The sequence below is a fragment of the Oryzias melastigma genome, linkage group LG9 (genome assembly GCF_002922805.2).
Source record: "Oryzias melastigma strain HK-1 linkage group LG9, ASM292280v2, whole genome shotgun sequence".
Classification (NCBI taxonomy): domain Eukaryota; kingdom Metazoa; phylum Chordata; class Actinopteri; order Beloniformes; family Adrianichthyidae; genus Oryzias; species Oryzias melastigma.
The window spans coordinates 19,925,149-19,938,685 of record NC_050520.1 but is presented as its reverse complement, the minus strand read 5'-3'; the positions used below and the strand labels follow the sequence as shown (position 1 = coordinate 19,938,685).

Sequence of the window (13,537 nt, the reverse complement as noted above, 5' to 3'; positions counted from 1 at the left end):
ATGATGGTGAATCACAGAAAAAGAAAAAAACAGGTACCTGCATCTAAAACCACTGACTCACAGACTGAACGAGAGACGAAACCCGACAAAACAAATCCTAATTATAAATGGAAGAAGAGCAACTCGGTTTGATATGGTTGTCACTGGAAACGGAGCATCTGTAGCGTCGGCCGGTGATCATGAGGGGTAGGCGAAGGTAAATGAAAAAGCCCCCATAAATTGTAAACCGCAACTGCACAGGATATGCAGGTGTGATGTAAGCTGTGATTATCACAGAACGTCCTGATTTGAACTCTCTCTTTGGACTGAGCTACAGCCGATGAAACCACACAGATGAGCAATGTTAGGCCCATTTACCTTTTTTTTTTTAATAATACGGATAAAAATCATTGTTCCTCATAGCTGATGTGGAAATTGCTCATAGCCTGAATTAAACATCACCCCACTAAATTACAGAAAAACTCTTAGCTTGAGCTAAAAGAATGTGAGACAAACAAATGGAAGCAGTTCCTGAACCCCCACCCTCCCAAAAAAGAGAAAAAAAACATCAAAGCTTTGCATTCCTTCTGAAAGTCACTGTGTCTGATCTGCAGCTGAGGTCAGGACGGTCTGATTGAAATTGCAGTGATTCAGCTTTTCCTGTTATTTTGCTGATTTTTTTTTTCTGCTCTGCTAATATAAAGCAAGTGTACAATAGTGTTATTCTTTCACACATGCAAGAAAACTTTAAAAAGATGAAAACCTAAAGAAATGGCTTAGATTTATAAAATTGTTACAAAAAAAATCACCAAGGCAAATATGAAAGGTAATATCACCTTAGACTTTATAATAGTGGAGGTTGAATTGGTTTTAAAAATGTTGGAATAACAAATGTAGAAGTTAAGGAGCATTTTCCAAGCTCCATATAAAACTCTGAAAAAAGCTGATTTACAATTTTGGAATGATAAAATGACTACAAATCTATTGTAGTTCTAGAGTACAAACTAACTGATTTACTACCAAAAAAGAAAGACAAAAGCTTTACTTTTTAAGTAGAAAATATCAGTTTTATTAGGACATAATACAATCTTAATAGAACTGAAGTTGGTGTCGAAATACAAAATAGCTTAATTTATGTATTTGCTTTAAATTCCTCATTTAGTTTTAAATAGCTTATTGTTTTTTTTTAAATAGCAAAAGAAAACTATGTTTGTTCTTTTAGTTTGTTGCTGTGAAAAGCAAAATGTAAAAGATGGCACCATCATTTGACTCATTTAGATGCTTAGTTGACACAAATCAAAGTAACATCTTAATTCTTAAAAGCAAAAAAAAAAAATACAAAAAATTTTTTAACATGTTACTTTTATGCTACTTTAAGGGCCCATCTATAGTAGCTGTTTTATTATTCTGAAACAAGCACAGTGTTAAGCTCTTCTGCTCATTTTGACTTCTTTTTTTAATAACTTTTACAAATAAGTGCTGTACTTTATTATTTATTTTATAGGTTATGAGGAATCACTTTAATTGGCTGCATCTTACTTTGACAAACACATCTGTATTTACTAAATCTGCCAGTTTGCTGATTTTGATCTATTTCCTGAAGTACATAGATATTTCTTACCTTAAATTTGATGTATAAATGTTTTAAGATAAAAATCTTAAGATAAAAAAAAACTCAAACATATTTCTTATCACTGAAAAAAATGTCTAGATGATTTATTTTTTAATAATATTGCGTTGATAAAAACGTCAGGCGTTCTTTTGACGGTTGTGCGAGTCTCACTCACTCAGGCTGTAATGCATCAGCAATTTAATAAAGCTTTTATTTACAAACTAATAGAATCATAGAGTTTTGTTAATAAATTGCACAACACACTCTAATAGTTTGTGAGCTTTATTGATTTTTGTTAATTTGATGTCAGTACAATAAGACTTGAAATCTGTGAAAATATTCAGTCTATTTTGTGCAAATTGTACTATTATTTAGCAATTCATCAAGTTATTACTCTATTTTATCTATTTAAACTTTTCATTTTTAATTAATGCTTCTAAAAATTGTGTCAAAGGTTTCTTCATTTCAAATATCCAAATGCAATGTGGAGCTTGTTGCATTCTATTTTTACTGTTTGGCATGAGTGAAGCTTCCAGCTGGCAGACTTCACTCACCACAGCATGAATATGTCCAAACTACATCCTACATGCTTTTACCTGCAGGACTGGAGTCTTTGTTTACCACACATTACATGGGCTGCCTATTGATCTCTGAGGCTGGACATGCAAAGATAAGGAAAAACAGACTAGCATAATTTACATCTGGGTTTTTAGGAAAACATTGAGATAAAACAATGAATTTAATTAAATTACATTTAATTAAATTAAACACCAGTCATGCTTTACACATATTTGACTTTTTACATTCACATTCTGGCAACCTTAAGCTAAACCCACTTCTCCTTTTATGATTTCAAAAGAATTACAGATAATTACCTAAAGGCATCTTTTATTAAGATTGATCTGCCCCTCTTTACATTTTAAAGGCAGATAAGGCTTTTTTAAATGTCAATATTTTTCTGTCTGTTAAGATCCGATGGGAGAAGAACATTACGTTGGGAGAACCTCCAGGGTTCCTTCATTCCTGGTGGTGGTGAGTGTCTTCATTTTTCACTGCCTTTTTCTAAATCATCCTCTTTATTTCCTGTTCTCAAAGACCGCCATAATAAAAGCATGCTGTTTTGTTACAGGACACTCCTAAAAATGGCTTTTAATTTTATTAGTCTGCACAAAGAATATTATATTTTATCTTTGACTTGTTTTCTTGTTGTGTGGCAGTGTTTTCTGGGACCTGTACTGTGCTGCTCCAGAGAGAAGAGACACATGTGAACACTCCAGTGAAGCCAAGGCCTTCCATGACTATGTGAGTCCATTTACAAGTTTGAGTTAATTGTTCTGCATTGATGTGTTCCCCCCATATATTTATGTATAAATTGTGAATCATAATACTTCAAAAGGTAAATACTTTTAGAAAAAAACATGTTTTGGTCTTTCCATTGATTTTTATCTTTTTAGGAAAAGAGATTCAGGTTAGAAAGTAAAGACAGCCTTTGATAACATAACAACCAGTGCATTGTGCAGCAATATTACATTTGCTTGCTTTTACTTTTTTAATAGCTCAGATAAAAACAAAGGAAGAGAAGACAATGAAACAACAATGTCATGTTTATTGTGTTCTCTTTAAGTCGTTCAGGTTAAACATTTTACATCTGTGTTCAAATGTCAATATATGTAACATTTTCTGTAATTCTTTGGTATATTTTGTTTTATTATTTTATTTTTTCATGACTGTTTGCTACTTTATGCGACTTATACTTTGTGAGACTGGTGACTGGCGTTTTGGAGTTAATTTAGAAAACGGTGTGGAAGCAGTATTTTTCCTGATAGGCACCATAATTCAGCAGATCGCACTGGTGCTGTTTCAGAGGCATTTGAAGGTAATGTGATTTACGCCTATGTACAATGTGTTTTACTTTGAAAGTTGATTTCTATCCCCTGTTGTCAGAGACTGACTGTCTGCTTCTGTTTATGAGAAAGAAAAAAACAGCTTTAGTTATAGTAAACAAGATGTCTATTTCTCAGCACAGCAGCAAAAGGATGTGTTGAGCTCTCCACATCTACTAAACAGGTGTGACTGGTTTCATCAAGTAAAATGAGGCTGTTTCACGCTGCATATCTCAACCTGTGTGCTGCTTTGAGATGGAAAGAAGCCTTCCATACGGAGCAAGTTACTCCGAGGAGCAGAGCTGAGAGGAGGACAAGAACTAATCTGATGGAGACATCAAGTAATGCTGTGTTTTTATGAGTCCACGTCACTGCTAGGCTTCCCGCATGTCTCGTTTTGGGCTGCTTCGCTCATTTCCGACATAGTTAAATGAAACACTGTCTGCAACGTCAAAGCTTTAGATTACCAGGAGAGGGTGAGTGTGCCTCTTCCATCGAGGAGTTTTGTGCTCTTGCAGAGGGAGGAAGGGGGGTCTTCTCTGTCCCACTTTTGTGTTGTTGCTCCCCCTCTGTAGCCAGAAGTCTGACTCATCAGATTAGCCTGCACTGAGGTTTATTAAGATGTATTGTTGGAGGTGTATAGGTCAGGAGTTTTTGCTTGGCCCTGCAGGAATCTTCTCTCTCCCTCGCCTTTTAAAAATGGAGTCTCATCAAGCTGGCAGGGAATACTCCTTTCTTTTGTTGCAGCGACTTGTGTGTGTGTTCGCCCGGCTGCATGTGCAGGTGATGTTGCTGATGCTGGTGATGATGATCAGTGATGAATAGGCACTAGGAGAGGTAGTCGCGTGGTGATGTCATCCTGGCTCGGGGAAGGGAGCTGTAGGGCAGCACGACCTCAATCCTGCGAAACAAACAACAGGCAGGAGAGAGGAGGGAGTGCACTAAGTCTGTCCAGCTGGAGAGATGGATGGATGGATGGATGACCAAGAAAAAAAAAAAAAAACAGACAAAATTGAGACATTTATCGGTCAGTATCGATTCAATACAGAAATGAAATCCACAAATTGTCTTTGATATTAGAAAAGGCCACCAGTAGTGCCTTGTTAATATATTTCAAGCTGAGATGTAATCAGGGCATTATAATTAAACCTGCTATAATTAGACCAAGGTCACTTTCAATCAACCGCTTCAATGCTGCACTGTTTTTTTTTGCTTGCAATCAGAGGCAGGAGCCCCAGATCTGCAGCTCAATTAAAGCGAAATAAGGAGATGCTGTTGGTTAAAGAATGCCTTAATCTCTCTGTCTGTCTCTTGACTTTCAGACCGATGGAGGTTTTTTAGTCAGACATTTTCATAGTAATTATTTTTACAAAGTTAATTACTGAATGAAATGCTAATTAATACTTGTAGGACATAGTGGTTGTCGCGTATCATCTTCTTGTCCCCTTCCTCTGATAATTGATAGCATCGTTTCAAGACTTTTGGCCTAATTCGCTTGGTTTTCCCAGATTTAACGATCTATAGAGGCAATTAGCTTTGTGCGAATGCAATTTACCCAAACACTTTCATTTGCCTTTTTTATGTTCCGTTTAGTTTGGAACATCGCATGGGTTAATTCAGATGCAGATCATTAGGTAGTAACTAGATTTGAATCTTCTGGGGCATTAATACAGTAACCTGATGTTTGAAAGTGAGGAGAGGAGGCTGAAAGAGAGAGGAGACACATGGTTATTGATTTCCGTTCTCAGCCGAGGCTCTTCGGGCTTCAGAAAGGCCATTTTCTGTTCTGTTAAGTGCTTTGTAAATTGTGTACTCAATACTAAATGAGCTGTGTCCATTTGCTTAGGCTCAGGGAGCCATAAAAATAAGTTATTTTTAAATTCTTAGCCAAAAAATGACCACTTTAGAAACTAAAGTCAGGACTAAGACAAAATGAAAATGTCAAACTTTTCTTAAAAGTATTTTTTGTAAGGGTATCAATGGATTTTAACAACAGTTCATATAATAATTTATGGTTGCTGTCTGATACGATTCATTTTGAATGATCCAATTTGATCATATTCACTGACAAAGAAGATAAATATCTGGTACTGAACAATGCAGGTGAAGTTTTCCAGATTCCTTGTTTCTTGCAAGATAATTTAGTGTAAATTAAATATGTGTACAAACAAACATGTAAATAAGAAATAATGGTAAATCCATCCACTTTCCAGTTTCATAAAGTTCAGCTCACTGTTGTTTTTCTACATCAAAATATTACAAACGGAACAATATTAGAACATTATTCTGCACTGTATTATCTGATGTCTATAAAATTCAAAGTGTTTCCAGATATTGGAAAGTGAAACATTTGATCCATTAACAATAGTTGCTTAATTTTTCACTTTTAGGATTATTCGTTTTCATCAAATTAAAAGTTTGAGTTGATAGTTTACTCAACTTAAACATTTAACTTAATAAAAAAATATATAATTTTTAAATGTGTTTTTTTTATCAAATTAACATTTAAGTAGAGGATTTAGTCAACTCAAACGTTTAATTTGATTAAGAAAAACATTTTTAAATGTAACAAATTGGAGCTTTTGTTAATTAATCTAGTGTTTATTTTTTACAGTGTAATGATGGCTGATCATTTTTTGCTATTTTTAAAATGTTTAATTTTTTTTAAATTATTTCATATAGTAAATTAAACTTACAGTACCTCAATCCAAATGGTATTTTCCAAGATTGATTTGACCGATTTATTTTATTTTAAAATTATTTCATAATTCTATAGGTCGATTTGTCTTGATTCGTTGCCTCAGACAGATTGATCAGGTTGAATTATAGAAATAAGAGATGATTAATTGATTAAGTCAATTAATTGTTACACCTATAATTTTTTATTTGAAAACTTTTTTTTTATTATATGAGCACAAATATATCAACAAAGTGCGTTCTGCATGAACCTTAAAAGGTTATAATAGTAGTGTAATTGTATTTAACCATTTGTGAGAATAACTTTATTATCGACAGGAATCTTGTGTTTGAGTTGATGTTCAACTTTAGTGTGATTTAAAATGTTTAAAGAGAAAAATAGATTTTCCAAATATGGCTAAATACATTAGTGACATAAAGAGCAACATCTCATGTTCTCTTTTGTAAAAAATGACTTAATTTCCAATTGACATTTTGTAGCTCAGTGCATTGATGTGGAGCTTCAACAAACTCGCTGAATTATTTAAAAAGAGGAAAAAGTCGTCTAGTGGTAAGAGTTGCTCACTGGTGCGAGATGGACGGGTGAGTTAAAAAAACGGCAGCTCTTCTTACACTTGGCTTGTGATTTGAGCAGATTTTCATCCTCTGACAGTTGTTCTGACCACATTGTGCTGCCTCCTGATAAGAAGTAGCCAACTGAAACAAAAGCAGTTTGTAGAAAGGGAATATTGTGAACGAATAATAGCACAAGAACCAAGATTTTTTTATTATTATTTTACTGTTCAGGAGATAGACTGGTGGGAGCTCTGTACACGCTGGGCTGGTCAGCAGGTCATCACACGGCCATTCTAATCAATCATCAATGACACGTTAAATGAAGCCATAAGGAGGGGAGTTTCTAAGCAACACCAGAATAATTAAAACATTGTTTTCATTCAGCATGCAACAAGGAAAATGTAAAGGAGAGGCTTGCAAAAAGTACAATAATATTATTTTTTTGAACAAATGAATCTATAAGTTAATTATTTCAACCTGAAGGCTGCATAAAGCAGGATTTTGCACCTTCAAATGGTCTTAAAGTTTGGAAAAATAATAATTTTACTATGCTAGGATTACAGAAACATCAAAATGCAAACACGTGGTGTTAGTCTAGCAGACCTGAAATGTGCAGCAGACAGACGAGCTTTAATAGTAAACGGAGCGCCGCGTCGTTGTGTGGCGGCGTGGTGCGAGATAACAGGCAGGAACTTAGAAGGGATAGAAGATCAAGACGGTGTGCCAAAAGACAAGCCATTAGATAAAAATCCTTCCAGATCTCACATTTATAATCTCCCACTCACACATTCACACCCAATTTAACAGCTGCACACATTCTGTCATTATTTAGACGATAAAGGTTAAATTGATTTGTAAGTGCACCCATGTGCAGCGTTGTTTTGTCCCCTTATATGCTGATAGTCTCTTGATAGTTAAAAAGCAAAGAATCACTTTTTTTGTTTGTTTTGTCCATCTTTATTTAATCTGTTAAAGGCTATATAAAGCGCTAAATGGAAAATATATTCTTAAGTAGTAGTAGTTTGAATAGTAGTTTTTGAATCTCTTGCTTTGACACAAAAAATACATTTAGATTGCTAATCCTTAAAATTCTTTAGAGTTATGTTCATTCTATTGTTTTATTCATATATGTCTAGCACTCTAAAAAGGCCACATCTGTTCATCATGCTTAGGTTACATGTTCTCACTTTTTTCCCATAATAAAACAATTCAGTTGAGACCTTTCTAGGCATCCAGGTTTATTAAAATTCCACCGATAAAAAATGTTATCAGTGGAATTTCCCTTAAGGCTCATCCCCTTTAGGCAGAGCTGGCTCACAGCGAGCTCCAACAAGTCTCAGCCGGTGATACCGCGGTGTGGAAAGTGCAACAGGTGGCTTCATTCTGTTTAAATTCTCCTATTTACGTGGTTATTACTGTGGGATCATCATGGTGTGTGATTCATTTTAAGAAAATCTTTCTCAAATGGACTGCAGAAAAAAATATATTTTATTAGTTGTTATAAAGCAAGATTGTGGGTGTACTAGAGCTAAAAAATAAATGAATTCTCTAAATTAGTTACTTGTTTGTGTTAGTAAGTAGCGGATTGAAGCCAAAAAGAAGCGACAAGGTTAAAGAAGACCCCTTATGTGCTGTTTCCAGGGAAACTGCACCCCCAGGCTTTCTGTTTCTCTATCGGCCACTGTCTGTCTGTCTGTCTGTCTGTCTGTCTCTGTAGCTGAATCCCATATCCCTTTTTTGTCAATGTTTAGGAGAGGAGATGTAGAGGTGACTCACTGTACCATCATCGCCATGGCAATAAAGAGTGAGCCAAGTGAAAAAAGGAAGCAGGGGAGTGAAAGAAGGGGAATTTCCTCAGGTTTAGATCAAATGACATCGTTTCGATCCCTGTCATTTGATTTTGACTGGAGAAATTGTCCACGTAAAACGCTGAAGTATAGAGAATTTTTCTGAAGTTTGATCACGATCGTTTGCTTTAGTTTCCCTTCTTTTCCCCCTCTCTCTTCAACACTGCTTTGTCCCATCTCTTTTGCATCAGCAGGTTATTTCCTACTCTTCTTGAAAGAAGGAGAATTGCTGTTTAGGTTTTTCCACATCAGAACAAGAAATCAAATAAAAATAGAGTGAAAGTCTGTCTTTCTTTAGAGATGAATTCATTGTTTTCTAGAATGTAAAATCAGAATTAATTAAAAGACATATGCCATATATGTGTTTTTTTATTTAACAATATCAATATAAAGGCTATTATGTGTAAATATAAATAGTTTAATCTTTTTTTATTTATTTCAATTCATAAAATGTATATTTTTTTATTCTGAGGATTAGTCAAGTTTTGTTTTAATCAAATAGTAGGATTTCAAATTTAAAAAAAGGATCAAAACAGTATCATCATTTTGAAATAAAGTGGAATTGACCAACAACTATGCAACAGTGTTTTTATATCAGTCCTTCCTCCTCACTATTACGTTTAAAAACGGTTAAACATCATTGTTACTTTCAAATATTGAAAAAGCAGAAACATTGTTAAAACAAACTTAAATCTCCCAACTCTCACTTTTTTACACTCCTCCTTTTTTGTGTTTCTTGTGTAGTAGTGAACAGAGAAAGTTCCTTATCAGATCCCCTTTTATACCCGATGCATCCTCTGTTCTCGGTTTGCAGCACGCAACTCTCCGCTCTCAAAGGAGCCAGTTTTCCAGCAGTGAATTATGCTGAGTCATGTCAAATCCCCGTTTAGACATGTCAAGGTGGAATGTTTATGTGAGGTCCGATCTGTGCACGCTCTGCTGCTCTGCAGAGGGTGGAGGCAAAAATGGCCCGGAGGAGGGAGGTTAACTGAGGACAGGGATGAAATTGGGAGGAAAAAAAATGTATGCAAACGACCGTCAGATATGGTCGTTCATCGTAAAGCTTTCTGAGAAAAGGGTTGCATCTTCATCACATACACCTTTACTCGGCAAACTTCTTTAAACTGGAGGCATAAATTACGTTTGGTGAGATTTATACCCGCAGAACATTAAAATGAATATTTTAGCATCAATTCAGTTCATGTCAGCACATTTCTAGCTCTCATTAAGAGTTTTTTTTTATTTTACTTCAGCCCTTCCTGCAGTTATTCAAATACTTTGGAATAATTCAAAATGGACAACTGCAAACTATACCCATGTGAATGAAATAACAGGAAATTAACCAGAGATTGAACACTGCACCCAAATAACCTCTGCGGCTTTTGTTTTGAAAAACCTAATTCCTTAAATCAGCTTTTTATAGCTAAAGATTTTTATCTAATGTTTTTGTTTTTTAATTCATTTTACAAAACATATATATTTTTGTCACTTCCCTGGAAAGATCCTGATATGTCTTGATTAGATTAATTATATTTAGGTTGTCATCCATGTTTTTAATTCCACACACTCACATAATCAATCTGTGGCTCCATGCCACAGAGCTTCTTACAGCTTTACGGGTGTTTATAGGAGTAAATCAATACATTCTCAATAATCCAATGCAAGGCACAAGTCATATTTGATGTGGATCATTTTTTAAAATCTGAAAATGAATATCCAAAAGAGAAAAAAAAAGCATAAATACGAAGAAAATCCAATCTGACCAGAGCTACAAAACCTGTTTTTAGGACATCAGTATTTGAATCTACAAGTTTTTGTCTGTTCAGAGAAAAATAAAACATTATAGCAAAGTTTAAAGCTTTGTTTCTTTAAAAAAAAATTATAAATTGGTTAGTTTGTGAACAAATATTGTAGAAATACTTAAGTAGAAACATGTTGAAATACTGTCTTTTGTCAGTTTTTGGAAATAACTTTTGCTATACTTGAATTTATATTGGTTTTAATTGAAGCTCAATGTATATTTATACAGTAATGCATAAATTACTTAATGTTGTTGCAAAGTAGAAATTTAGAAACATTCCTTCTTCCAATCACAGTCATTGATTGAGCTGATTACATGCGGATTGTTCATGTGGCGTTTGTGATGAAAGACTTTAGGTTTGTTTTAGACCTCTTCCCAAAATTGGTTTAGAGAATTTTAACAGCTTAAGTTAAACAGTCTTCAATTTTGCATTACAGACCTTCCTGACAGAGTCTAGGAATATGAAATAACCACCTAAATGACCTCTGTGTTTTATTGTTGTTTTTTTGTTGTTTTTTGGGGGTAAAGTCACGGCCATCATTAAGTCTTGTGTGTCTGCGCTCACATTTTTTGCATATTAATAAATGACCTTTTTTTACCTAATGTAAACAGACATGTCATATAGAAGGAAAGCATCTCCTCTCTTTGAGCCAGCTCCTCCTCTCCTTATTCAGGAAGTGGACTAATGGTGTTTGAGAGGATGGAGGGAGTGGAAAAGTGGGAGGAGGGATGGAGTTCCTTCCTGTGTTGTAGTGGTGTGGCGTTTGTAGTTCATAGTGTGGCCTTCAGAGTCTTTTCACAACTAACATTTAGCTTCAGCTTAGATTTTAAAAACATATTTTACATTATTCCACCTGCAAACTCACTTCACTGCTCCTCAGCTGTCAGACCATGTTCTGGAAGAAACCACCTTTTTATTTGAAGCCCTTCATAGATTTTAAAGCTCCTGTCGTGTGGTGAGGAGAAAAATATGTTGATTTATTGTACCTTCTGGAGCAATTCAAGTATTGAAATGTGACCACATTTTTTTTTCTCTCCTCCCAGCATCACTGTGTCATGAATGTTCTTGGGAACACTGAGCAAACAAACTTTAAAAAGATCAACAAAAGTGAAAAATAATCTTGAAATGCCATGATCCTTCAACCACAATACATTTTAGATTTAGTGTATGACCCATTTTGGCTTCTAAAAGTTTACATGTAATTGAATATTATCTAGGTATGACTGTATAAAAGCATGTATTTATCTATACATTTTCCTTTTTATTCATAAATGGAAACTCGTTTTATTAAATCTATTGTTATTTAAGAGCATCTTTGTTTGCTGGACCACAAAAGGTTGTGTAGATATTGGATAAATTGCAGCACTTATTGTAATTTCCAACAATGTGGATCATTTCTTGGTTTCTAAGCGTTTCTTGTCAGCCGTGATGAGCGTAGACTTCACAGCTCAAAAAATCTGAAACCTCATCTGGGGTCATAAACGAAAAGCAGAAATGAGACGGAGCTTGTTTGTGTGACTGTGAGTCACAGACGTGGAGAAAGCAGACAACATCCAATACAGACCGAGACGGCCGCCGAACACAGACGGTCTTTTGAGATTCCACTCACGCGTCCTTCTCAGTCTCAGCAATATTGAATGAAAATGACTCCCCACCTTTGAACACACAAAGCATACATGCATTACACCAGAGAAGGACAGATTGTGTAAATGTGAAGAGATGAAAAAGTTTGCTAGTTATCTTATTAGGTTAGCGAGCCCTGGAGTATGGTGATTAGCATGTATTCAAAGAGCAGAAAGGCTAATTACCTTGAGCAGAGGTAACTACACTAAGAAGCTGAAAAGGATTTAATAGATTTTTGTAAGTTTTATTCTGTTAAATAATTTCTGTGGTTGTATGACACAAAGTCTTTAGTGTGTTACCATTAGTTTGCATTAATAAAAGCTTTATAACTGAACTCTAAAGTCAAGTTCAGATATATTTGGACATATGTTGATATTTTACAGATTTTTCTTCAACTTTTCACACATTTTCAGTGTTTCTTTCTGTTTGCTGTACATATTATTGTGAGCTTAATGCAGTTTGGTTACATGTAGTACAAAGTTGTGTTTGTTTTGACTGTTGAGACCACTATTAAGTGTTGAACTGAATAATTGATGAAACAAAGAATCCCACCAGGAGATGCAGGTTTTCACCCAGGAGCAGTGGATCGCTATGTCTCCTGTTTCTTTACCTTTTTAGGTAAAAAAAAAAAAACAAAAAAGGAAAGGAAAAAAAAGTGCATGGGACTGTAGTTTGTGGGGCTGCCAAAAGAGAAAATGAGAAGGAACTGCACAAATCCGTTGCTCTGCTTTTTCAAATCTTTCTTTGATTGTTAATAGAAGGAAAAACTGGATGAAAAGTAAAGAAGAAAGAGAGAAATCCCAGAGGGATTCTTTAACATTTATCTTTCTTAACTTCCTTTGATTATGATCCTTTCATTTTTTCCACTCATTGATATTACAGGGAATGCCATCAGACCAACGTTGGTGTCAGTGCCAAACTACCGATCTGTAAATGATTGGTGTCACCAGAGGTCAGGTGTTGAAATATGACTTCCAGGACTGATGTAGGTCACTACAGTCGTTGTCCTGCAGTAATACGGTCACGCTCCACTCTCTGCTGAGAGCATTAAGTTTTGGGTAAAACATTTAGGTGCTTGACCAAACTGCTAACTACAAAACTACGCTCAATGATCTAATGAAGATGTAAAGATGGACTTGAGGCCCTGAACGTGATTCCCACATCAATCTCGTATCTACAGTTTTTCCAAAAATGCTGTCATAAACTAGATGCGTATCAAGTTTTTTGCATCATCATTACTTGGAAGCGTTGAGTGTATTTTTATTTATAATGCACAATATTGAGAGATCAAGATTATTTATTTTAAAAAGCTCTACAAAATTGTCTGTTCTCATGTATCCATGTCTGGTTCATAAGATCTTTCAGTCTGTTTGTTCTTATAGCAATTGTTACTTTTTACTCTGCAGGAGGTGTGTCTAAAAGACGGCGCTTTACCTGTTCTTCCGTCTCTCTGTAACCTAGTTTGATAACTTTCTGTTCCGCATTAGTCAATGAAAGATAAAAACAAGAATAATAATGTTTTGATGCAAATAAGAAAAG

The 13,537-nt window shown here is 34.9% G+C and overlaps 1 protein-coding gene across 1 annotated transcript in view; it reads left to right on the top strand.

Annotated features, from left to right (window-relative positions):
* The window catches only part of si:ch211-130m23.3 (single-stranded DNA-binding protein 2), a 48,350-nt gene that overhangs the window by 21,721 nt on the left and 13,092 nt on the right, over positions 1–13,537 (top strand). The window contains exons 3-4 of the mRNA XM_024275456.2: positions 2,562–2,623; positions 2,809–2,893. Of these exons, the coding sequence (XP_024131224.1) occupies positions 2,562–2,623; positions 2,809–2,893 (147 nt within the window). The remainder of the gene's footprint in view (positions 1–2,561; positions 2,624–2,808; positions 2,894–13,537) is intronic.